Source organism: Doryrhamphus excisus, linkage group LG18 (assembly GCF_037039965.1).
Source record: "Doryrhamphus excisus strain RoL-2023G ecotype Guam linkage group LG18, RoL_Dexc_Guam_v1.1, whole genome shotgun sequence".
In the NCBI taxonomy this organism is placed as follows: domain Eukaryota; kingdom Metazoa; phylum Chordata; class Actinopteri; order Syngnathiformes; family Syngnathidae; genus Doryrhamphus; species Doryrhamphus excisus.
The window spans coordinates 5,430,905-5,456,427 of record NC_136374.1 but is presented as its reverse complement, the minus strand read 5'-3'; the positions used below and the strand labels follow the sequence as shown (position 1 = coordinate 5,456,427).

The following is a 25,523-nucleotide window of genomic DNA, read 5'->3' as shown; positions in this document are numbered from 1 at the left end:
TAAATGTATAACCTTTATCTCATGTTTTCTGGATTTCTTGAGAGCGGCACGGCGGTTGAGTGGTTAGTGCGCAGACCTCACAGCGAGGAGACCAGGGTTCAATTCCACCCTCTGCCATCTCTGTGTGGAGTTTGCATGTTCTCCCCGTGCATGCGTGGGTTTTCTCCGGGTACTCCGGTTTCCTCCCACATTCCAAAAACATGCTAGGTTAATTGGCGACTCCAAATTGTCCATAAGTATGAATGTGAGTGTGAATGGTTGTTTGTCTATATGTGCCCTGTGATTGGCTGGCCACCAGTCCAGCTTTGCCTTATAAAAATATGGTACATTCTCTCTCTGCTACAGTAAACCTACTATAGTAAATCAGCCCCCCCGGCCAACATTTGGTGTCTCTGAAGTCTTCAGCTTTGAGCAGAGAAGAAGCTGATATTTAGCATGCAAACACAGCACCTTTAAATGTGAACCATTGCCTTAAAGTCAATGATTTAAATGTCACTGTGCTGTGTGGGTAAGCACCCCCCCCACCCCACACACACACACACACATCCAATTAGTGCAGCAGCTTGTTCAACATTTCTACAAGGACCCCAGCAATGATGTAGCATTTTGTTTCTGGAGTGATAGTGTGCTAGAAATCAAAGTGATCATCATTAAAGTCATTCTTAGCCTTGCCATAAAGTCCACCGAGCGTCCCTCCATCATCAGCCCAGTGTAAAACACAAGACGACAGGGGAGAGGACAGCAGAGTTGAGTGTACTCGTCCGCTGAGCCGTGTCGTACTCACACAGCCATCACGGCGGTCACCTTTTAATGAACGAAATCCTCTGACAGAGCAGTCACGCTCATGATGAGATGACACTAATGGCGTCAGTCCATCGATTATTCATCGCGGGTGTCAGAAGCACTCCTCGTCACAATCGTCACATCATGACACGGGAACATGGCTTAAATGTGACAAACGGGCCAATAAAGACCGGTGAGGAACTTGCATATGGGGCAAGCGAGGCGGTGCCCCACCAAAACCAGCCAGCAGCATTTTACGTATTGTTTGCTTAAAATAAGCATTTCCAAGCATAACAATGGCTAAATGTAGTCAAATACTAAATTATAAGGCATTCAGAAGACAAATTCAAAGGCATTGCAATAATAATAATCACTGAAACTCAACTCTGACATCACTTCCCTTTCTATCCACTCCCACTCATCTCCCCTAGCACCATCACACAGCCTTATTTAGGTCTTATTTTCCGTTATTATGCTCTAATAATGTAAAAAAGCATATTTAGAAGGTCGTAAGCAGGTTTTCTATGCTCTAAGTACAAAAATAATAGAATCTCACATTGCGAAAATTCACAAATGTGTTTAATAAGCGTGTGAGGTGTATTGAAGGTTTAAACCTGCATTGTGGAGGCGAGTGAACATTGGCAATTGAAGAGAGAAGAGAAGGGTTCCGGAACTGAATCTAATTTAATAATCACAATGTTCTCAATCAGAAATCACTCCACACTCTTTATTGCTCTCTGGTTCTACCATATCTTACTTATTGTGTGGAAATATGGGCTAATAACTATAAAAGCAATCTTCACTCGCTAAATGTACTGCAAAAAAGGTCAGTCAGGATAATTCATAATGCCGCCTACAGAGAACATACTAACTCCTTATTTCTAAAATCACAAATACTTCAACTTGCTGATATAGTTCATCTTCAAACAGCTAAAATAATGCATAAGGCTAAAAATAACCAATTAGCTAAAAATGTCATCCAATACTTCTCTACAAGAGAGGAGAAATATGATCTCAGGGAAGAAGTACATTTGAAACACTTCTATGCTAGGACTACGTTATGCTAGCCATAGCATTTCAGTATGTGGAATCAAACTATGGAATGGATTGAGTAAGGAAATCAAACAATGCACAACGATGAGCCAATTCAAGAAACAATACAAGCAGTTGATGTTTGCTAAATACAAGGATGAAGAGTCTTGAACCAGTCATGATGTGCTATATATATCACTATATTGACACTTACTATGGTACCCATTATGGCATTGGATGCTCATATCACCTCGTACTTTGGTACAAGGTGCATTATTTAAAAAAAAAACAAAAAAACTTGAACTGTATTGTGGAACGCAGGAAGTGAACAAATGTAACAGTTAGTGATTGTAAAAGTACCAGATGGAGGGGTAGGATTTAATAAGCTTTGCTTCTTCCTACTCCTTTTGGACATGTGGAACTGTGAACTGATTATGGGATGCACTCAATTGTAATCTGATGCATGTTCAAATGAAATTAAACCATTACCATTACCATTACCATTACCATTACCATTACCATTACCATTACCATTACCATTACCATTACCATTACCATTACCATTACCATTACAATTACAACAGTCACTTTTACTGCAAATGTTTGAAATCACAGGATTTGTTAAAAAATAGACATTTTTATGGGCACCTCCATGACTTTCTGGTGGTGTCGGAACTTAGCTCCCATGAAGTAAATGATGACGTATTTGTAAAATGTCTGACTGCCAACTCTCCCTGTCTTTGCCTTGCTGTCTGGGGCAGTGTATCCCACTGCCTTGCTGGTAGGGACTATCTTATTTTTTTCACGGGTATGTGAGCATTGCATAAAACGTTCTGCCTGGCAACTAACGTAACTAACAAACATTTGAGCATGTTGTTGCTGGAAGAGACATTTTGGATTCAAAAGTGGGAGTGAGAGTAAAAAAATTCTAACACACACACGCACCTATCAGCAGGTTTGTTAACTTCAGCAGCTACCTTCTCAATCAGACTATTGATCTCTGTGTGTGTGTGTGTGTGTGTGTGTGTGTGTCCACCATCATTCACTTTGTTGTCTATAGCGCTGCTGCTAATTGCTTACAGCGTGTGTAATTGAATGTTCCCTGAGGAGCCTTTACAAATACTGATTGTATGTGTGTATGTGAGCTAGAGTGTATGGCCTTTACCTTTAATTAGCTGATTTTTCCCCACACTTGAATTTAAAAGCTTAAATTAATGAATCATAATTAATGCCCAACCAGGAGCTTGTCACTTCAAATAAAAATTGAAGAGCAGCACAAGTTGTGACAACATTTTGACTAGTAAAATGTGTTTTTTTCTGCAAAGCAATTCAGCAGCTTTAGCTCAAGCAAAGAAAGTTTCACTTCAAGCACGACACACAAGAGTCGTAAACATATACAGCATATACAACACACACACAAACACACAGACCTCATTTATCGCCATTGTTTTCTATCGAAGCTTTAAATGTGAAATGTCGTCTTCTCCATTTGGGAATTTTCAGGCTGCACTCCCGTGACTCCACAGACATAAGAAGAAGATGAGAGCCTTGAAAGGAAAAAAACAGTAAATATAATAAAGACGCCGCCATGCTCTTATCAGGTGAAACTTTTAACATTGTTATTATTATGCTGTGCTCTTCAAAGCTAAGACATTTTTTCTTCAATTTGTTTACCACCCTTGTCTCCATTTTGCTCCGAAAGCGTCCCCCCCATTGAAAGAAGACATGAGGAAGGTTCTTGGCAGACAGATAAAAGATGAATGAAGACTTTAGGAGGCAAGTTAGAATGATGGTTCAAGTATGAAGAACATAGACTGTGGCTGTGTTTGCTTATACAGTAAAGTTTCGTTATATCGATATCGGTTATATCGAAGTACTGCTTATTACGATACTATTTTCATTTCCCGGCAAATTTCTAGTCTTTTATGATATAATTAGTTCCGTTAGTACGATACCCGGTTATTATGATAATCCGGTTACTACGATGCCCTTTTCATCTCCCGCCAGCCAATTTGGTCTGCTTATATCGATACAAAAGCAGCTTAAATCAATCTTTGCTTAAGGATTTCAATACCAAAAAAGAACACGGCGAACGGCTGCTTCCAGTCAACTTTATTTTTCACACTTCCACCACCAGAGCACCGCACACACACCGATTCCCGCACTTCCTGGTTCACAGGTCATGCTCAACCCGCCCCACATAGCTGGCCAAACACATGCCTGCAACAGAAGAACCAACTGACATAGCATACACACCTATTCCAACGAAGACACAAGCGTACAAATACATGTATTTAATTGTGTTGTATTCAGATATCTTTTTATCGCTTGCAATAATCACTGTTTTTCATATGTACATGCTGGCGTTCGTGGTTTCTCTCGTGTGTATAGATTCTATACAGGCATGTGTTTGGCCAGCTAGGTGGGGCGGGTTGAACATGACCTGTGAACCAGGAAGTGCGGGAATCGGTGTGTGTGCTGTGCTCTGGTGGTGGAAGTGTGAAAAATAAAGTTGACTGGAAGCAGCCGTTTGCCGTGTTCTTTTTTGGTATTGAAATCCTTAAGCAAAGATTGATTTAAGCTGCTCGACATTGTTCTATACTATAGAACAATGTCGAGTGCATTATTGGCCACTTTTAATGCAGTTCGGCGCAGGATCGGATATATGGATAGTCCAGTTATATCTATATTTTTTCCGACTCCCGACAATATCGATATAACGAGTCTTTACTGTACTTCAATTAGTATACTGTTTACATATACTACTTCCAGAGAGCACCAATTTTGACATTGTAGTGTTGTCAGACGTGCCCTGAACACCTCCCAAGGAGGGCATCCTGACCAGATGCCCTTTAAGGTCTATTCAATGGTTCTGGAGAGAAGGCTCCGCCAGATAGTTGAATAGCAGATTGAGGAGAAGCAGCGTGGTTTTCGTCCTCTTGTGGAACCTTGGACCAACTCTAAACTCTTGGCAGGATCCTTGAGGTAGCTCGGGAGTTTGCCCAATCAGTGATTTGTGGACTTGGAGAAGGCATTGGACCGTGTTCCTCGAGGAATCCTATGAGAGGTAATCCAGGAGTAAAAGGCACCGGATCGCCTAATTCAGGCGGTTTGCGCTGTGTGAGTGCTGTCAGAGCTTGGCCGGCTATAACTTGAACTTGTTTCTTGTTTTCATTTTTTTCAAATTTAGATTTAATTTTAATTAAAAAAGTCAACATATCCAATTTGGAAAGGAGTTATTTTCAATAAATTTTTATGTAGGTAGAAATAGTGCCAGAACAGGCTGCCTCCAAACATGAAAATGAAAATTCAGATAAAGAAATTAGTATACAAAATTCTCAAGAATAAACATATAACATATAAAAAACCCACGGTGAGGCAGCATTTAGCCACTATGGCCCCCACCTGTGGAACAGCCTGCCGGAGAGCCTCAGGACTGCAGAGACTGTTGATATTTTTAAAAGAAGATTAAAAAACACACCTTATTAATCAGGCTTTTAACTCATATTTTAAACTTTTTAAAAATATTTTTAGTCCTATTTTATGATCTTAGTCTTTAGCTTTTAACTCCAGTGTTTCCTCAGGGGGGTCCTCCACACTGGGGGCTGTGTCGGGTCTGCTGAGGGGATGCCATCCTTGGGTCCCTTCAACCCGGCCGGCTGGGGGTTCCTCCCTTTGATGTGGGGGTCCGCCCATCTGTCGGAGTCGGGGGGCCCGGGTGCTGGTCCCCCGATGGCACGGTCTGCGGCTCCTCCCAGTGTGGACGGCCCCAAAGGTGGCGTTTCCTTGATCCTCAGTGCCATGCCATGTCTCCCTACTGTGTGGGATTGTGTGTATGTGTGTGTGTGTGTGTGTGTGTGGCGTGTGTGTGTGTCTAGTATGGAGGGTGGGACGGAGGGGCTTTCTTTGTAATTGTTTTTCTTTTTAATTGTGGTAATTGTTTTTAATTCTGTAAAGCACTTTGTGTTGCATGTCCTTGCAGGAAAAGTGCTCTACAAATAAAGTTGATTTGATTTGAAATAGTCCCAAATAAAAGAAATGTTAAATTAAATAACAAACTAGGGGTTTTGTAAAAGATTCAGATACAAAGCAAGCATATGGAAATGCTCAACCAAGCAGGTGAGTGGAGGGGAGATTCAGGTGCCGCCGTGATCAGGTATCAGGTACGTGATCAGGACGCGACAAGGACCCAAGACCCAAGACAAAGGCCCTAAGGCAGGTAAGCAGGACAAATGTGCAGGTATCCTGAGTGCAGCAAAGAACTGGTAAATGAGAGTCGATCTCAGAAGGCAATTTGAGTCTCCAGAGGAGATTACAATTATCAACCTCCGACCAGACACCCAAACAACAAAGCAGGTTGCCTTGAGAGAACTGACGGTACCCTGGGAGCAAAGGATGGAAGAAGCCCATGAACGCAATCTAGGCAAATATCATTCCCTCACTTTGAACTCTATTGACTGTTTACACTAAATAAAATAAAATAAAAACTTTGAGGCAAACACCGGGTACATCGTTTTTTCTGTCGGGTGTGAGGGCACATATGTACTCAAAAGGCTAAAAGTTCAAGCACGGCAGTGCGTCTTTTCGAGTTGTGTCGGTCAACAGCGCCCCCTGTTAGTGGCTCAGGGAAATGCTGTTTCCAGCAGGTGTGAGCATTTCCAATGCTGGTAAGGAGCTAGCTACTGTTGTTATTCTTACCACAATACTTTTACACACTTGATTGATTTCGTTCGTGCTTGCCTGACGTGCTCGGTGTCAAACACACGCGCCGACGTGCTAAAAAAAATATATTTTGAAGCCATACATACATCCATTTTCGATACGCTTATCCTCATTAGGGTGCGCGGTGGTGCTGGAGCCTATCCCAGCTGACTTCGGGCGAGAGGCGGGGTACACCCTGGACTGGTCGCAAGCCAATCGCAGTGTTTTGAATCCAGCTCCAATCAAATGTAACAACTTGCTGCCGACTGTGCAAATTTCTTATAAGAAAACTGACACAGAGCATCTATAATAGTTAAAAACATTTTTATCGAAGCTCATCTTAAAGTGTTACAAAACGTTGTATGAAGCTTGAACTATTCAGTACATAATGAGCATACTGCTTCCGGTCTGTCGGCGGCTATACTGTATAACAGTTCTCATGATACGCATTGCAAAAAGAGAAGTTGCTTCGTTAGTTTTTATTTAGAAAGTCATGACCAGGGGCGTCTTGGCTAACAGCTACTATAAAGTCGCCGGACTGTATTTTGAAGGTCCCAACCGGAAACGCAGTAATTTGTAAGAGTTCAGAGCGCTGCAGAGAGAAGATGGCGGCGTTACGAGTCGTGGTGCTCTCCGGCAGTGGGAGAGCCCTCCTCGGCACTGCGAAAACCATCAAGACCACAAAGGTACACACACCGCAGAGCTTAGAAGTTACACGGTGCGTCTTAAGCGAAATTGCGATAATGTTACAAGTGGGGCGCCCAGACTTCTAGCTAATGCTAGCCTGGTTAGCAACCGGCGGGGAAGACAAGGTCACCCACGTTATGACACATCTTTAGGGCGCACCATACTAATGTGATATTAACTAATGTTGTATAATTAAATGAAGATCTTAATCGTCAACTAACAACTCTCTCATAAAAGACACCAATGTGTAATAATTTCGGCTACCCATATCGCCCAATCGCACCGGGTAGCTGACTATTGATGTTCATTATCAATTAGCTTGGCATTAATCTTCTGTATCAGGTGATGCTGGATGCGGGGAAAGTGTTTCTTTGCGGCGATTATGCGTGTTTAGATCCCGACTTAAGGATACAGACTGGCACTTATCCTCAATACTTACAGGCTGCTCTCGTTTCTGTGCTAACTCTTTGAATGCTAACGGGTTAGCATGTCAAGGACTGAGAGGACTTCCGGCTAGCAGCCAGCCGCCTGTACGTGTGCGTCCGCGCTCTGTTTTTGAGACGTTTTGTGTGTTTTCTTAAAGCGTGGCGATTTAATTCCCATTTTAGTGTTAAAGGATGTATCTTGGCACATTATGGTAAATGATAGGGGTAATGGCCGTTTCTGTTCTTGAAGAATAATGTGATCGTTGCGTTAATGATTAAACTTGTCAATATACTTTGATAGTCATTGGATTTTTTGTTGCCAGAAAGAATAACAGAAAGCAAAGATTGTGCCCCAGTTGTCATTTACATCATCATTATTGTGCATATTTTGTCGCAATGGCATTACGTTGATGTATTCAGGAGTAGTATAGGCTTGTCTTTGTGTTTTTACCCCCACGCAGGCCAACATGTCTTTCGCCAGCCTGCCTCGCAGCAAGAAGGTTGCCCTAACGACGCTCGGTGTGGTCGCCGCTGGCGGGGCAGGACTGGCCATGATGCTGCACCAGTCCGTCAAAGCCTCAGACCTGGAGCTCCACCCACCCAACTACCCATGGAGCCACGCCGGACCCCTGTCGTCCCTGGACCATGCCAGGTTGAGCTGCACGGTCATGTGACGAGGGTTACAGGTCCACCCAAATGTGGTGAATAACGTGTCACCCCCTTTGTGTGCGCATGCAGCATTCGCCGTGGTTACCAGGTGTACAAGCAGGTGTGCTCAGCCTGTCACAGCATGGAGTACTTGGCCTTCAGGAACCTGGTGGGGGTGTCGCACACAGAGGATGAGGTCAAGGCCATCGCTGAGGAAGTGAGCTCTGGCTTGGTTCATTTGACGTCCATATAAACCGTGTCTGATGTTTTGGCAGTGCTCGTTACATGACTTCCTGTGTTTAGGTGGAGGTGGTGGACGGACCCGATGAGACCGGCGAGATGTTCACCCGACCCGGGAAGCCGTCCGACTATTTCCCCAAGCCATATCCCAACCCCGAGGCCGCCCGGGCAGCCAACAACGGCGCTCTCCCGCCAGACCTCAGTTACATCGTCAACGCCAGGTAACATGCCGAGCGTCAACAGGAAGGTTTCAGAATGCATAAAGACCACCCACTCCTCGTCCCTCAGGCACGGAGGCGAGGACTACGTGTTCAGCCTCCTCACAGGCTACTGCGAACCCCCCGCAGGTGTGACTGTGAGGGAGGGGCTCTACTACAACCCCTATTTCCCTGGGCAGGCCATTGGTATGGCCCCGCCCATCTACAACGAGATTCTGGAGTATGACGATGGTAAGACGTCATCATCAATGTCATGCACACGCGGAAACGCAACAGTCAAACGTTCCTGTTGCCCTAGGTACCCCCGCCACCATGAGCCAGGTTGCTAAGGACGTGTGCACCTTCCTGAGGTGGGCGGCGGAGCCGGAGCACGACCAGCGCAAACGCATGGGACTCAAGGTACACACAAACAGACACACAAGTGAATGAACTTGACACCTTGAACGACACGTTTCTTCTTTTTGTGGCGCAGCTGCTCATGGGGTCGGCCATCTTGGTTCCACTCATCTACTACATGAAGCGACACAGGTGGTCTGTGCTCAAGAGCAGGAAGATCGCCTACAGGCCACCCAAATAAGACACACAACCCCACCGTGTAACGATTGAGGGTAGAGCTGGACACACACACACACACACACACACGCCTTTCTCAGTGTATTCCTCCAGAAACAACTTGAAGCGCTGAGGAGGATGCTTGTATGAAACAAGTTGTGCGCTTTAAAGTTTGGTTTTTCTTCTGGCGCCGGTCGACACGTGTCAACATCTGGTCGATTGATTGTCCGTTTAAGTACTCGACCATCATGTGAGGAGCAGACCTCCGTTTTACTGTATAAAATAAATTATATAAAGGAAACTCAGTGTGTCAAACATGACATTTTTTCAATGAAATCGATGGATGGCATGGTGTCTTGGGCTCTATGGATTCCTGATAGCAATTTCGGACACTCATCAAATGTGCAGTGCCCTTTGCTGGTGCCCTGACTAACTGCACATGTAGAATCTCCATTTTACTCTTCCCTTCTGCCTGTCAAATGAAAATATATTCATTTAGTGCATTAGTTGAGCATTTTCAAATATAAATAAGTGACTGTATTGGGCTGAAAGCGATCATACATAGGCTAATGTCAGGTGTTTTTCAACTAATACATGATATGTATAAAAGGCTTAGCGCATAGAAGATGGATGGATATTCACATAAATATCTTACCAATGATATTCACATAAATATCTTACCAATATCAATGAGTCATATTTACAAGTTCCGTCTACAGTCGTTGCAAACAGCTGCTGAAAACAAATGCCGACGCAAACATGAAACTGTGCTAAAAGTAGACTGAATAAAATAAAAGATGCATCACATAACTAAATCAAATCAACTTTATTTGTAGAGTATTTTTCCTGCAAAGACATGCAACACAAAGTGCTTTACAGAATTAAAAACAATTACCACAATTAAAAGGGAAGAACAATTACTAAGAAAGCCCCTCCCTCTAACCCCTCATACTAGTACACACACACAATCACACACAGTAGGGAGACATGGCATGGCACTGAGGATCAAGGAAATGCCACCTTTGGGGCCGTCCACACTGGGAGGAGCCGCAGGCTGTGCCATCGGGGGACCAGCACCCGGGCCCCCTGACTCCGACAGACAGGCGGACCCCCACATCAAAGGGAGGAACTCCCAGCCGGCCGGGTTGAAGGGACCCAAGGATGGCACCCCCTCAGCAGACCCGACACAGCCCCCTGTGTGGAGGACCCCCCTGAGGAAATACTGGAGTTAAAAGCTAAAGACTAAGATCATAAAATAGAACTAAAACGATAAAACCAGAAGAAAAGTTTAAAAATATTAGTTAAAAGCCTGATTAAAAAGGTGTGTCTTTAATCTTTTTTTAAAAATATCAACAGTCTCTGCAGTCCTGAGACTCTCCGGCAGGCTGTTCCACAGGTGGGGGCCATAGTGGCTAAATGCTGCCTCACCGTGGGTTTTTGTTCTGGGTTTTGGTATTGTTAAAAGGCCAGTGCCGGAGGACCGCAGGGCCCACGGGGGTTGATATGGTAAAAGCAGATCAGATAAATAAGAAGGTGCAAGGCCGTTAAGACATTTAAAAACCAGTAAGAGAATCTTAAAATCCATCCTGAAGCGGACGGGGGGCCAATGTAGCGACTTTAAAACTGGTGTAGACTAGACTAGACTTAATACAAGGGAATGAAACAGCAAAACTTATACATAAAACTCCACTTTATTGGTGTAGCTGCTGTCAAAACATGCAAAATATCAAATGACAACTAAATACATGACTTGGAACATTTTCAAAATGATTTTTAATAAAAACATGAACTTGTTGTATAATAGTTTTAGATAATGCTGATAATGCAAATTACCAGTTGCATGTATTTTTTAAACTTAAGATGCATGACGTCCGGCGTGGCGTCCTGACAGGGCCTCGCCCAGGGTGCAGGAGACGTCTTCTATTACAAAGCTGCATCCTTTCTTTTGCTCTATCTGGCCCTCATTGGATAAAGTTTAGAAACCCCTGAGGTAAACGGTAGGAACCATATTTATGGTGGGTCAAGCTTCATATTCCTTGAAAGTATTTAGCAAAGACAAGCAAACAAACATATTAAATTAAGACGTTTAATCAGAACAAATACATAAACCCTTTTGAACAAAAACTCATTCATGAAAGCGTCACAGTGCATCAAAATAAAAGTGAGACTTTTTCAGTAAAAAATAAAAGATCAATTACAATCAGTATTTTCAAGTTTCCTTCCATATGGTTTCATTTCGAAAAGCTAACGGTCATCGAAGGAACGTTAACTTCCTGTGACGGGAAAAACTTCCCAAATCGGCATTCAAAGCTACAATTTGTCTGAAACGACTCCTTTCCGATCCTAATCTACATTCTGTAAATGAATGCATCACTTGTTCACTTGATGTTGTTCCGCAAACGTAATAGTCAGCTCAGCCGGACCAACTTCCTCGTCATCGTCTTGGAGGACTTGAGTTCACGTGATCTTCACAAACTAAACATGGCGAGGGAAGAAAAGATCTGAGACGCTGAAAAGTCACAATAAAAAGATCCCTCTTCAAAATAAATTCCTGCAAGGAGGTCCGTGAGGTGTCAAAGGTTGTGTCCTCACATCCCGACATCACATGACATTGTTCCTTGCACGCATCCACATGTGTGCGGACTGCTGGTCTCGGAGCATCTTTGACCCTGATCAGTTTACATGAGGATGTAGCTCCGCCGCCCCCGCGTCCAGGCTTCCACGCCGGAGGTTTACTTGAGAATCAGGGTGGCCGCCGAGCCATCTTTCCTCTTCAGATAGAGTCCGTGAGTGAGATGGTGCTCTCTCCTCAAGAAGGCATAGAAGTAATCCGACACCAGCAAGATCTGCAGGGAGGAGGACGTCAGCGGGCAGGGCTAAAACCATCACAACCATTTTGAGGCTCAGAATGAACAGAACTTTGACGCCACTCGCTCTTTTCTACAATCATCACAGGTTAGTCATTGAAAACACCCTAAAGATCAAAAACTACAAACAGGCCTGTTCAGAGTAGACGCTTTCCTGTTTGTCCCCCTCTACGGCAAATACGGCTAGTACGCTGCACCCGTGAAAAGCGGTCATACCTGAGCCAGGTTGAACAGCAGTGTGGTGGCGTAGTAAAAGTTGGCGTTGGCACTGCCGGCGTAGATCCAGAGGTGCCAGAGGACCGGAAAGAGTGCCGAACAGGCCACCATGACGCAGGTAACCAGGAAGATGTTCCTCAGGACTGTGTGAACAAAAACAATTGCACTTTCATTACACCTGCTATGACTTTTAGAGACTTTCGCTTTACAGGAATAGGAACCTTTAAACTAGGGATGCCCGATAACGTCAGCCGGCCGATACTGAGAGGCCTCAATACATAATATTAGAGTACATGTATTGCAGTATTTGTCTCATTTTGCATAAAACTGTGTTTTTGTGTGAAATGCACCACAGTAAAGGAAGAATCTTGTGTTCGTGACATGACAGATTGAGGTGGCCTTAGGCCAATTTGCAGCCCACTGGTTTTGTTTTGGGGTTTTTAATCAACATTCTTAAATGAAAACTGAAAAAATTAACATGAAAGTCAAAATGTTAAGGGAAAAAAGTCGTACTAATGACAAATAATAAATGAAGTCAAAATATGTGAATAGAAGGTTGTAGTGGAATTTTTCATGCATGCACACACAGTTCAGTTACAAATGTGAAAATTGCAAAGAGTTCAGGTGCTATATTTGTAAATAAATTATTATTTGTAAACCAACAACCCCTTTGTGTGTGTCCCTTTATGTCGCTATCGTTTAGATATTTGAGCTGTTACAAATGTAAAAGTAGGAGTGCTCCGACCGATCGGCATCGGCCGATATCAGTGAAAAATTGACTGATACTTGCTCAGAACAAGCATGTCTGCTGTGTGTGGGACTTCCTGTCTGTGTGAGAGTGATAGAAGATTTGCACCCTGCAAAACGCGCCTCAAAAATGTTCTTTAAAAAGCTTTAGATTGGTGGGGGGTTGGCAGGGTGTGGCGAGTTTGACGCTCACGATGTGATCATCCATCAGGCAATGGCTATAAAGCCCCGGTCCCAAGCCACTGTACTTGCGAGTGTGGGCAAAATTTGCACTTTTAGTGCATGAGGTGGATAAATGTGCTGTTCATTCAGGTTTTCAGTTAATAATGTGACAAACTTGAAACTTCTTAGCATGCTATGCTAAATATTAAAGTGACTCTTGCATTCTTTCACTTGTCACTGTGTGGCCGTTGTTGGAAAAGGTTTGTACATCCCTGGTTTCAAGAAAAAGCCAATATGAAGTGCTGGACTACATCAGAGATCAGCATGAAAGCCAATATTGAGCATCTCTGGTAAGGTAGCAGGACAAACATGATATTTCAACTGCTGTATGAAACTCACATCTGTACAGGTAACTCCACACAGGGAGGAAGGCCATGTAGAGGGCGCTGTCGCCCACCGTGGGGTAGGATTTGAAGATGGAGATGATCGCCAGCTGCATGAAGATGAGAAACACCGGATGCTCCCTGGAAGAGATGCACGCACGCACACACACACACGCGCGTTGACGCTACGAGGGACAAAAACATCAAGACTTCCACGGCAGAGGGACCCACTTGAGCTTAATGGACATAGGGATGGTGTAGAAGAAGACAATCATCTGGAAGACGCAGAGGAATAAGAGGCGGAAGTGTTCAAACATCTCTGCGAAGAAATACCAGAAGAGGCCGATGTTGGGGGTCAAGTCTGGAACGGTGAGGCTGCAGCAAGACAAAACCACATCGTCACATGACCATCATCAGAGCGGTGGGACACGCCCGTCATGGTCAACAATGATCACATGACCAAGGCATTCATTTGTAATGGACCCTAACTTGAGCCCCGATCTGTTATAAATCTTTTCCTATAACATTTTCATCCATAAAAATACGGGCTATCCAATAACATCTGCTGACCGATGTTGGCATAAAATGACATATAGGTTCATATGAATGATGAATTATTTCATCTTAACATTTAAATCAGTCTGACATCATTGCGGCATGGAAAAGCCCTCGGGTGGTCTGCTGCACCTGAAGGGGGTGCAGGTGTAAGCCTGACACCCAAAATGAGCATCACCTGACAGGTTTGTTGATTCAGACGAAAGCCAAATCAAAGATTCTCACATGAAGCCGTAGACGGAGGGCACAAAGTCCCAGGAGCCCAGCAGGAAAAAGGAGAGGCAGATGATGACGAAGAGGCTGCCCAGGTACATGAAGGCGTACTGAGCAACAAACCACCAGAAGCTGACCCGCCGGATGTTGATAGGGATGAACTGGCGCTGGACACACACACACAAATACATACATACAGTATTTTGTCAGTCGGCAGGTGGCAACCATGTTGGAGAATGTGAGCGGCCAACAAACCTGCATCAGGTAGAGCAGAGCGGCAGTGCACAGTGTCAGAGGGTAGATGCTCTGGTAAGTGGCCAGGGCCAAGAAGATGGCGCTGAGCAGGACATTTCCTGCCATGGGAAACAAAGAAAAATGCGTCAAGCTGACACAGTGGCGAAGAGGGGTGTTGGGTCACATCAGAAGATGCGACTTTACCTTTAATGGTGGACAGGATGAAGAGGGACACCACGGCGTTGTTCAGGCCACATGTGGACTTGGCAACGCAGGACAGGATGGTGAACGGGTTCAGCAGGTAGCTGCGGGTGGAAGTGTGTGTGTGGGGGGGGGGGGCATAGTCACTTCATTGGCTATGCCATCAACTGAGATGCAGTACTTACAACATGGCCACCTTCAGGGGGATGTAGTGCATCTCTTTGGGGCTACGGACCAGCTCGTGACAGTCGGGGGGGTAGCGGTCTGCTTCCAGGGCATATTTCTGCTTCCTGAACTGAACACATACTGTATACTGAGGAGGAAGTTGTGCTTACAAAGTTATGATACCAACACACACACGCATTACTTCCTGGTGTCCAATAAATAAACTCAAGATTCAACACAGTGAAATAGTCAAAGAATTGATTTTTTTTCAATTATAATTTGAATAACATGCACGTGTATACATTTCAAACATGTTCTCACCACTTGCTTGTTGTAGTCCTGCGCGGCATAGTAGAGCGCCACCGCCACGATGCCGTCGGCCAGCTATAGAGAAGACACAAAGCGTCTTTGTCACTGACGAGCATCAAACGCCCCAAAAGCGGTAGCGTGGCTAAAGAGTTTAGCAACAATGTGTGGGAAAATGTGCTTCAAATCATCATGATACGTGACAACCTAGCAAAGGCGTGGGTGTGCAAAGTGCACCTCGAGGACCACATGTGGCTCACAGGTCGCATTTTGGTAACTATAAAAGGTACAAACACTGAATGAACACAAGAGGCTTATTATTAACTTAAATAGGAAATGGATGGATTCATTTATTTTCACTGCCTTTGCCGTCACGTTAACCGTAATAGCCGAAATAATTACAGGTTCATGTCCATGATTATATGTTATTATTATTATATTTGATACTGTGATTGGTCCCAGGTCCAGAAAGGGCCATCACTGGGTCCGGCTCTTGATCGAGGGCCACCATTCGGTGATGGCTGATTAAAACTTTATTATACCGTCTTTTTTTCCCTTTACTGGCCTGAAGTATGCAGACATTACTCACCATGAATGTTATCTCGGCATAGTCCACCAGGAAGTGGAAGAGGTAGATAATGAGAGGAGTCTATGGAGGGGAAAAAAAGACTTTTGGACAAGTGCAAACTCAAGTGCAAAGGTGAAAACGCTCCAAACGCAGACATGACCCAAAACCTCACGATTTTTCTTTTTGCATTTGTTTGGTTCTTGCAGCTCAGTTGCGCATGTTTATTGAGTTTGTGTGATTTGGGTTTTTAATCATTTCTGTGTTTGGAGCATTTGGACATTACTGTAGGGCCTACAGTAATGTCTATGGAATGGCTATGGCCTACAGTGTAGGCCATAGCAATTCCATCGCTCAAAATGTTGGTAAAGATTCTATTCTCACCTCATGGAAAACATCTCCGGAATACGGCGAGACTCCCAAGTCAAGTAGAGCCAAACCTTCAATCACTGCAATCGCAATCACACAAAATGTTATGTCACTAAAGGATACTTTATTCATGAGAATTTGGCTGGAGATGCAACCCATCATTCCGGGACACGAGTATGACTGCAGGCTCAGTAAACACTAATGTTAGACCAGTCACACTGACACATGAAGCCAACTGTACAACAACCTAACATTTGATAAGCTCGCCTCTTCTGACAAAAATCTCTTTGGCCAGTTTCATCCAATCTTCATGATAATGACACTTGGAGAGCCAATTAAATCGAAAAATCGACGGTTGATAGTTGAGCTTATGTTCTGAAAGCACGGACGTCCTGCATGTTTATTTTTGTGTCTTATTTTACCAACAATGACAACCAAAGTTAAAGTGTCAAGAATACTTTGACCACATCTAACTGATCACTGGGAAATGTGAAACAGCGCGCAGACCTCACAGTTAGGAGACCAGGGTTCAATTCCACACTCTCTATGTGAAGTTTGCATGGTCTCCCCGTGCATGCGTGGGTTTTCTCCGGGTACTCCGGTTTCCTCCCACATTCCAAAAACATGCTAGGTTAATTGGCAACTCCAAATTGTCCATAGGTATGAATGTGAGTGTGAATGGTTGTTTGTGTATATGTGCCCTGTGATTGGCTGGCCACCAGTCCAGGGTGTAGAAAATGAATGAATGAGGTAAAGACTCATGGCCATTTTGTAGTCCACACCTCCGTGCCTGTTGTTTTTAAGGCACATGCATATGTAACCTAAAAATAATCACTTTTTCATCGTATTCGAACTCAATGTCAGTGACATTGACACATTTTGCGCATATGGGGGATAAAACTTTAGCTTGTTAACTTTTGGAAGAACCCAAATCCATCCCCCTATGCCATATAGTTCCAGGACAGCTTCACATTTATGACCTTTCAGTCGAAAAATTGCCTAATTTAAGTAAATGTAAGTAAAAACAAATTCTATATGTTGTAAGAATGGAAATTGTCACCTATATCGGTTTTTGACTCACAGTATTATATGATGCACACTTAAAGCTGTTAGGTAGTGTAGTTGTTTTATGTTTTGGTGGACTAGTATATGATTGAAAAATACATTGTAGCAAAAACCTTCTCGCAAAAGGTAACATCACAGTTTCTTCCCATTTGACGTGTGGATGCTAACAGTATGCTAACACCGCAGCGAGTTAGTGGTCAGACCGGTTTGACACTCCGCCGGCCGGGCAACATCACAATGGAGGAAATCGGGATGACAAAAAAAGCGATTCACCTCTTTTCCAGGCCGTTAACGGAGACACAACTTCTACCCTCTCGGCGATTAAATCTGCAACAGACGACCTAAAAAGAAGTGCTCTGACGGTGACAGCCACGATCAGCAGCATCGTCAATGGCGCCGCCATCTTGGCATCTCCACCCTTGCACGGGTATGCTGGGAAGTGAAGTCTTGTAATGAACTCTCGCTTATGCTAAACCTTAAACGCACAAACAAAGCGGTGTTTTTTAATTATTCCGCGTAAATTTGTGTTAAGTTGTTTCATTGTCGATTTCATTGACTCCATACGATAAAACCTCCATATTTAAGCACACAACCAACGAGTGCGGAACAATAGTGTGAGCTGATGTTTTCAGGGGGACATATTAGGTGTCGGGATCAAAACACATTCGACGAAGCCATCGCAGTTAGCTGAATTACGACACTGACAGTTTGTTGGTAATTGTATTGTATTGTATTTCATTTCCCGCCGGTTAATTGTGTTGTCTAGGCTCCAAAAGCCATTGCTAGCGGTTCTTCTTTGTGCATCTACATTGACACGCACAAAAAGCAAGTGCGGTCGTCCGGAAACCGTCGCTTTCATTTTGGTCGTGCCTGGAGGAGCCATGGCGGGTTTAGAGCTGTTATATTCGTGCTGCGGTGGAAACATCTCTTGTCCCCAAGACGCCATCGTGTGTCTCGTTCACTGGGAAGTCATCAAAAGCGGATACAAGTGCGTTGGCTCCGGGGAAGAGGTGAGCAACGTCATGTAACTGGCTTTAACATGCTGCTGTTTTAACACCTGAAATTGTATTAAGGTGGTAGGTTTTCCCACCTGCCTTTAGTTAACATGATAAGGCTAGTAAACATTTTAATATGTAAATGTCGAAAGGAACAAAATGTGACTAGTGTAACTAGTGAGCTTCAGTCCAGCTTCAGAAAATGATAGCACTTACTCAGCAGATTGTGCTTACGGCCACTAGAGGGTGTATTTGCGTCGTACGCCAGCACTTGCAGACTTTCATGTTCTTGTCTGTTTTGTGTGGCAGCCTCGAAGCAGCGACAAGAAGTCCGAGCTGTTGCCGTCAGACTGGAGCAGCAGTAAGGTGGAGTACACGCTCAGGTACACGTCGGAACTCGGAGACGTCCAGCTGCTACTCAAAGCCCTGCTGGTGGACTCTGCCCTTATCTTCAACCTGATGGTAGGACACCACATGACCTCACTTCCCGCGTCTTTGCATTTGGCAGAGATGTGTCACTGCTTAAGTGCTCTCATTGTGTTTGTATCTCATTGTGTCTCATTTTTGGTCCCTTTGTGTCTCATCCTTTTGTCTAGTTTTTATTTTTATTTTGCATCATCATGCGTTTTATTTTTGCGTCATCATTATGTCTCCTTGTCATTGAGGTGTCTCATTTTATGTTTCTATTTTTTATTTTCCGTTCTGCGTCTCATCATTTTTGTTTCTTATTGTCATATCTTATCTGATGTGTCTCATTTTTTGCCTCATGTGTCATTTGATTCTAATTTTTGTGTCCCAATTATGTGTCTCATTTGTTGTTTCTCATTTCCATTGTGGTGTCTCATATCATGCGTCTATTGATCCTATTGTGTCTCTTTTTTGTGTGCCAATCTGCATCTCATTTTTGTGTCCCATCATTGTGTATTTTTTTATTTCAAATGTTTGTGTCTCATTTGTGCATCTGTTTTTTTTCCTTATCATTTTTGTTTCCCATTTTGGTGTCTCATCTCATTATGTCTCATTTTTATTTCTCATTTTTGTGTCAATGTGTGTCCCATTTATGAAACAAATTTTCTTTTCTAATTTACTTTCTCATTGTGGTGTCTCATGTCAAAAGATCTAATTTTGTGTCAATGTGTATCTCATTTATGGGCCTCATTTATGGAACTAATTTTTTTCCTCATTGTGGTGTCTCATCACATTATGTCTCATTTTTTATTTCTCATTTTTGTGTCTGTGTGTATCATTGTTGTGTATCGTATTTTTTTTCACATTTTTTCTATGTTTGTGTCTCATTTGTGCTTGTCTCATCTCATTGTGTCTCATTTTTTGTCTGCCTCATTTATGGAATTAATTTTTTTCCTCATTTTGGTGTCTCATCGCATTTGTCTGATTTGTGTGTCCCAATTATGGAACTAATTTTCTTTTCCTCATTGTGGTGTCTCAGTTTTTATTTCTCATTTTTGTGTCAGTGTGTATCATCGTTGTGTATCGTATTTTTTTTCACATTTTTTCCATGTTTGTGTCTCATTTGTGCATGTCTCATTTTTTATTTCTCATTTTTGTGTCAATGTGTGCCTCATTGATGGAATTAATTTTTTCCCTCATTTTGGTGTCTCATCGCATTATGTCTCATTTTTGTGTCTGTGTATCTCATTTGTGTGTCTCAATTATGGAACAAATTTTTTTTCCTCATTTTCATGTCAGTGTGTTTCCTTTTATGAAACACATTTTTTTCTCATTGCGATGTCTCTTTGCATTATGTCTCACTTTTTATTTCTTGTTTTTGTGACAATGTGTATCTCATTTATGTGTCTCATTTATGGAACTGTTTTTTTTCTCATTGTGGTGTCTCATCTCATGTTTAATGATGGCATCTAATTGTGTCTCTTTTTTGTACCAATTTGTCAATTGAGTCTCGACATTGATCTCATTGTGTTTGAAGAACCGCAGCACACAGCAGGGGTCCGACCTAATCGTCAACCTCAACGAGCACGTGGACAAGGACCACTTGCAGACGTTTGACCGGTAGGTGGGTGCCACCAACGCTGGATGCCATGTGCACAGTCCACCTGTGAAAATGAGAAGGCGCTACAGTGCGTCAGTGCGATTGATTTATTGTTGTATTTTAGAGTCTACAAGGACGCCGGCGGCCTGGCAGCAAAGGTCAGCAGTCAGCTGCTGCCGTCGCAGGAAAAGCCAACACAAGCCCAGACGGAGCGGAGCAGGCGGACGCAGCGAGAGGGCGATGACGACAACGACGACCCTCTCCGTGTCTCCGGCAGGCACCCCCGCCACGGAGCACAGACTCACTGGTCAGGAGTTGGGTACAAACTGTGAAAAGGCTTTGTTGTGCGTTCCTGCTGGTGACAACCCCAGCGTGTGTTTCTTTCAGGCCTGATGCCGTGGCGCCGCCTTTCTCGGTGGGAGGGGCGGATCTAGATCCATTGGGGTGAGTCCACCAGCTGACGACCTTGCTTTGATACTTCCATCAGTACACTGTGCACTTAGTTTCTGAGTGTGCAAAGTTTTTGACAACAGTACTAGACTGCATTACACTGTAAGTACACTTAGTGAAGTGTACTGTACAGTTTTGAGTACACCAAAGAGTATTGACAATGCATGAATGCACTTAAGCACTGAAAATGCTAAGTGCACCATTTGACACATGCTAACAGAACCATCCTGACCTTCTAGCAGGTCTGGCGCCGGAGGTGGGATGCTAGTAGACCCGCTGAGGTTGGGTTACCCTCGCTCCGGCTTCGACCCGTCCAGCGGAATCCCGGACATCTTGCCCCCAGGAGCCGTCCCCCCAGGTGCCCGCTTTGACCCGTTTGGCCCAATCGGACGCCACAGACCCGGGTGAGACACACAGACAGGTCGGCCCCTTTCGGAATGCTCTCATCTCATTTTGGCTCACAAAAGGGTTCTTGTGTTCTTCAGGCCGGATCCAGACCACATGCCCCCCCCAGGCTATGACGACATGTTCATGTAGTGCCCCCTGCCATTTTTCCAGAGTGCCATGCACTCATTGCTTCCTGTTCATTAGCCAATCAGAGCTTTTCTCCTCATGGACTGATTGTCATCTTCTACTTCTGAAGGATTTGTGATGAAAACATGGCAACGCTTCGTTTCGCTTCAACCACAAAAAAAAAATTATTTTGCTTTGGATTTTTTTTTATGTATTTGTTTTAGATTTAGAATAAATTGTAAAAGTTGTTGCAGCTGTGGTGTTTCTAATAGTCAGCATGCAAGCAACACACATTCAGAGTAATAGATTACTTTGTCTTGGTAACCTAGCAACAAGGTGGTGAGTCCATGACCAAAAGTTAAAAGTCATATTTCAGGCTTCTACCAGAAGCTGCAGGATGATGGATGAGACTCTGCTCTTGACCTGAGAACCGCATGACGATCCACTGGGATGTCGTCCTCTGCAGAGGACGGCAGGCATGCCTGCACCTCACAAGGTCTTTGTGTCATGTGAGAGGACGTGCTCTAAAAATAGAGCATTCTGCTGCAGCACAACAGAGATTGATCGTCAGCGTCTTGGTGGTCAAGGTCTTCTGGACGTGTCATGTGACTCCACCCATTTTAATCCATCTATCGACAAATCTAGACACTTTTTCTAGTGTCGTCACAGAGGGTTTTGGTATTTGGGGACTCAAAAGTGAAAGCACGTATTGTTCTGCATTTTGTGTCGTCACTGAGCAACAGTGAGTGCTGTTGACAGCTTCCGAGCCAAATAATTCATGTCAAAGATACATATGTGATGTTATATGTTCTATTCTATATTCATTCAAAATTAAGTGGCTAGTCAGCATTTTGCTACATGACAAAACACGTCACATCAGGCTTTCCATAGCATTTGTAAGCCTAAAAGCTTGACAACTGTTTTTCCTAGCTTGTTTCCGATCAATACATTGAGGTAAATATAACAGTTGAACCTATTTGACATCCTATTACAGCATTGAGGTTGGTAAATTGATTTAAACTGACCTTTAGAGACCAAAACATGAGCTTTTGGAACAGAGCCACTCTACCCCACACCGCCATTTTGGGGAAGTCATATCCAGTCACATGACCGCCAAGCTGAATAAGGCAAAAGGAAAAATAAAAACTCAAACATTTTGTCACCTTTTTAAAATTTCATTCTACAATCACCAGAGCTTGTTTACACACCCAAGATGGCCGCCATCAGGTTTCTACGACAGGTCGGCATCTTAGCGTTAGCATGTTTAGCTAGACTGCGTCCGCTTTCTGCTCACCAACAAATAAAACATGTTAATGAGATTCCACAATTACTCTCACAAAAACATTTCTTTAAAAGAAAGAATAAAAATGTGTTTTTAGTTGCAATGTATCATGGGTAGGTTGCCAGTGTTGCCAGATGTATCATCATTATTGTACATGTATGATAATTTCACCTTCAGTACATTCATTCATTTTTTCCCGCTTTTTCCTCACGAGGGTCGCGGGGGTGCTGGAGCCTATCCCAGCTGTCTTTAGGTGAGAGGCGGGGTACACCCTGGACTGGTGGCCAGCCAATCACAGGGCACATATAGACAAACAACCATTCACACTCACATTCATACCTATGGACAATTTGGAGTCGCCAATTAACCTAGCATGTTTTTGGAATGTGGTAGAAACCGGAGTACCCGGAGAAAACCCACGCATGCACGGGGAGAACATGCAAACTCCACACAGAGATGGTTGAGGGTGGAATTGAACGCTGGTCTCCTAGCTGTGAGGTCTGCACGCATTTGACATGCATTTGTCATTTGACACCTTCAATACGTGGTTATTAGCATGTATGGGAATGTTCCTCAAACGAAGATAGATTTAAGCTTCTGGTGCGATAATTTGCCATCTGGCAACACTGAGCGGGTTCCATGGATGGAGGAAATGGTCAGTTTTAGACATTCTGTGCACTACAGCTCCTCCGTTTACAGACTGTTTGACTTCAATTAAGAACATCCACCATAAAAACTGTGTGTGTTTACATTGCTCTTGCCTATGCAGCTCTCTATACACAAACATTAAGTTCATGAAGACACGTTACAGTGTGTTTACTCGTTATTAAGGCTTAATGTACTCGGACATGAACGACACGTTTACATATCAATGTAGTCTTAAAGTACGCTGCGTGTAGCTAAAGGTTACTTCCTTCATTCTAGCAGCTGACTCACATGCTGGCTCATCTTCTCAGCGGTTGTCCTTCCTTGTCTCTGTATTGCTGGTGAAGGTCATGACCTGCAAAGGAGTTATGTTGCGCCGTGATTGGATGGCTCAGTCTGTTAGCCAATGAGGAGGCGAATCTCGATTGTGCTTTGTTTAGCATCCTCCGTGGCCTTCCTAAGCCGTCTCACTCGCCGACATCTCCCGGTTCGGGAAGCCCAGACTGGGTGTTACGAGAAAACTCTTCCCCCATGGCTGTCACCTCGGCGTCCTCCCCCGTGGCCAGCTGCTTCATCCTCAGGTTGATGGAGCCGTATGTCCTCTTGGGTCGTACAAAGGCGGCGTGGCGCCGGTACATGTGTCCCCGGCAGACGGACGCCATGAGGAGCACGGAGAGGAACATCCCGCCCAGCGTGAGCAGGCCCAGGCCAGCGATGATGCACTTGTCCAGGTGGGATCCCAGCTGGGCGTAGTACATCTCCAGCTGCTCCATCTGGCGGGCCGACACAGAGTCCGGGTCCACTTTGGCCTCCCGGGGGACGGTGTAGGCGATCACCACCAGAACAATGCCGCTCAGGAGCAGCACAAGGGCCACCAGGAAACCAGAGTCACCGGATGGGTTGTCATGGCGACAGAATTCAGTCGGATCCTGACCTTCGTCGTGGCCGGCCTCCTCGTCGCATGAGCGAGGAGCGAGCTCCTGATGGAAACAAAGAACGACGTCAGCTTTACTTCTGCTGCATTCTACTGAAGAAGAAGAAGAAGAAGCCGGTCTACCTTGCAGCTTCCTGAGGTGGAGGGAGGGCAGCTGGTCGCCCCCTGCTGGTGAAGCGCCTCATCGTCTGGTTGGTACGAAGCGTTCTGGAAGCCCCCGCTGGGGCTGCGCAGCTCTTGGAGCTCTACGGTGTTGAGGGACGAGTCCATGAACGTCAGATCATGACGTCGCTCGTCGTCCTCCCGTCATCATGTCCTCACTGAACATCATCACCACCAGAGAAGGTAAACAGGAAGTTACATGGACTCCAGCTTTGCAAACTTTCATGTTATTATACAGTGGATGCCTTCTTTTTACCTTTGCATAAGAACAATTACAATGTGCAATATGATTGCTTGTACACTTAAAAAGCTTTTATGATGACCAAGGTTTGACCCTGGAACAGATTATGTCTATTCCCATATTGTTTAGTTCTTAGCTTTTACTATTTCACACTTAAGGTATATTAAAATGTGACTTAAAGCTTTAACGGCAGCCACGTATTGACCTTGGAACAGGTTATTTTTATTTCTAACGTCTTTTGTTTTTTACGATTTCTTATTTTGTAGAGATTAGCTTTTTTTTACATTTGTATGACACTTCTGAATGTTAAAATGGGACTTAAAATATTGCCTGCACACTTCATGAAGCCACAGCTTGACCCAGTAACGGATCATTTCTACTGATACAGTTGTCCCTTTGCCCCACATTGCCCGTGCATCACAAAGCTTTAATGGTCGACATAGTTTGACTCTGGAACAGATTATTTCTATTTACATGATCAAAGACGACCGCTCGTCACCTGTCACGCGCACAGCGGCAAGTGACAACGTGCGCGCGACCTCGTAGCGGCAAGCACATCCCTTCGCGCGCGTGCGTGTGATGCGGCGGGCCGCGCCTGGCGAGCACGGAGTGACTTGGTACGGACCGACAGTCCGGGAAAGACGGCAGATAAGCGGGGCCGAAGGAGGAGAACGCGTGTCGGTCAGACGAAGAGATTCAGACAGCATCAATCACACGATGAATGACTGATGTGATCGTGCGCATTAATCGACATACACGAAGACGTCAATCATCGATGAGGAGGAAGAGGAGTGCTTACCTGGCGGTGCCGCGACCTCGCGGGGGACTGGAGTGATGGAGACTGAAGGATGCAAGAGGGGACCGGAGTGGAACGGACATGCGCAAAGCAGCTTCTGGCAGATGACCGCTAGAGGGCGTCGCTCTGGGGAAAATCACATTCACTATTGGAGGTACAGTAT

The 25,523-nt window shown here is 44.3% G+C and overlaps 4 protein-coding genes across 7 annotated transcripts; 2 read left to right on the top strand and 2 right to left on the bottom strand.

Annotated features, from left to right (window-relative positions):
• Positions 1 to 7,050: 7,050 nt before the first annotated feature.
• cyc1 (cytochrome c-1) lies at positions 7,051 to 9,587 on the top strand. Its single transcript, XM_058055455.2, has 7 exons — positions 7,051 to 7,202; positions 8,090 to 8,280; positions 8,367 to 8,493; positions 8,580 to 8,737; positions 8,805 to 8,965; positions 9,033 to 9,133; positions 9,207 to 9,587. The coding sequence occupies exons 1-7, from the start codon at positions 7,122 to 7,124 to the stop codon at positions 9,309 to 9,311; spliced, it is 924 nt and encodes a 307-aa protein (XP_057911438.2). The 5' UTR covers positions 7,051 to 7,121; the 3' UTR covers positions 9,312 to 9,587.
• Positions 9,588 to 11,358: 1,771 nt separating this feature from the next.
• Positions 11,359 to 17,773, bottom strand: pigu (phosphatidylinositol glycan anchor biosynthesis, class U). 2 transcript variants are annotated; one of them, XM_058055520.2, is made up of 12 exons: positions 17,608 to 17,773; positions 16,285 to 16,349; positions 15,925 to 15,984; positions 15,351 to 15,413; positions 15,050 to 15,159; positions 14,868 to 14,968; positions 14,685 to 14,782; positions 14,442 to 14,596; positions 13,893 to 14,036; positions 13,678 to 13,802; positions 12,370 to 12,512; positions 11,359 to 12,132 (listed from the first exon to the last, which is right to left on the bottom strand). In XM_058055520.2, the coding sequence occupies exons 1-12, from the start codon at positions 17,735 to 17,737 to the stop codon at positions 12,019 to 12,021; spliced, it is 1,308 nt and encodes a 435-aa protein (XP_057911503.1). In that variant the 5' UTR covers positions 17,738 to 17,773; the 3' UTR covers positions 11,359 to 12,018. The 2 variants fall into 2 exon arrangements, with proteins under 2 accessions (XP_057911503.1, XP_057911504.1); XM_058055521.2 differs by lacking the exon at positions 16,285 to 16,349 and having other exon boundaries at positions 17,608 to 17,727.
• Positions 17,774 to 17,869: 96 nt separating this feature from the next.
• psmf1 (proteasome inhibitor subunit 1) lies at positions 17,870 to 21,548 on the top strand. 2 transcript variants are annotated; one of them, XM_058055530.2, is made up of 7 exons: positions 17,870 to 18,344; positions 18,639 to 18,791; positions 20,275 to 20,357; positions 20,462 to 20,644; positions 20,725 to 20,781; positions 21,027 to 21,191; positions 21,273 to 21,548. In XM_058055530.2, the coding sequence occupies exons 1-7, from the start codon at positions 18,216 to 18,218 to the stop codon at positions 21,322 to 21,324; spliced, it is 822 nt and encodes a 273-aa protein (XP_057911513.2). In that variant the 5' UTR covers positions 17,870 to 18,215; the 3' UTR covers positions 21,325 to 21,548. The 2 variants fall into 2 exon arrangements, with proteins under 2 accessions (XP_057911513.2, XP_057911514.2); XM_058055531.2 differs by having other exon boundaries at positions 17,872 to 18,344; positions 21,030 to 21,191.
• Positions 18,753 to 25,489, bottom strand: tmem74b (transmembrane protein 74B). Of its 2 annotated transcripts, XR_009120078.2 has the most exons (4): positions 25,364 to 25,489; positions 24,285 to 24,481; positions 22,509 to 24,207; positions 18,753 to 22,418 (listed from the first exon to the last, which is right to left on the bottom strand). XR_009120078.2 is itself a non-coding variant. In XM_058055533.2 (3 exons), exons 2-3 carry the CDS (start codon positions 24,429 to 24,431, stop codon positions 23,695 to 23,697), a joined length of 660 nt encoding a protein of 219 aa, XP_057911516.2. In that variant the 5' UTR covers positions 24,432 to 24,481; positions 25,364 to 25,489; the 3' UTR covers positions 18,753 to 23,694. The 2 variants fall into 2 exon arrangements, 1 of the variants encoding a protein (XP_057911516.2); XM_058055533.2 differs by having other exon boundaries at positions 18,753 to 24,207.
• Between the last annotated feature and the right edge of the window lie 34 nt (positions 25,490 to 25,523).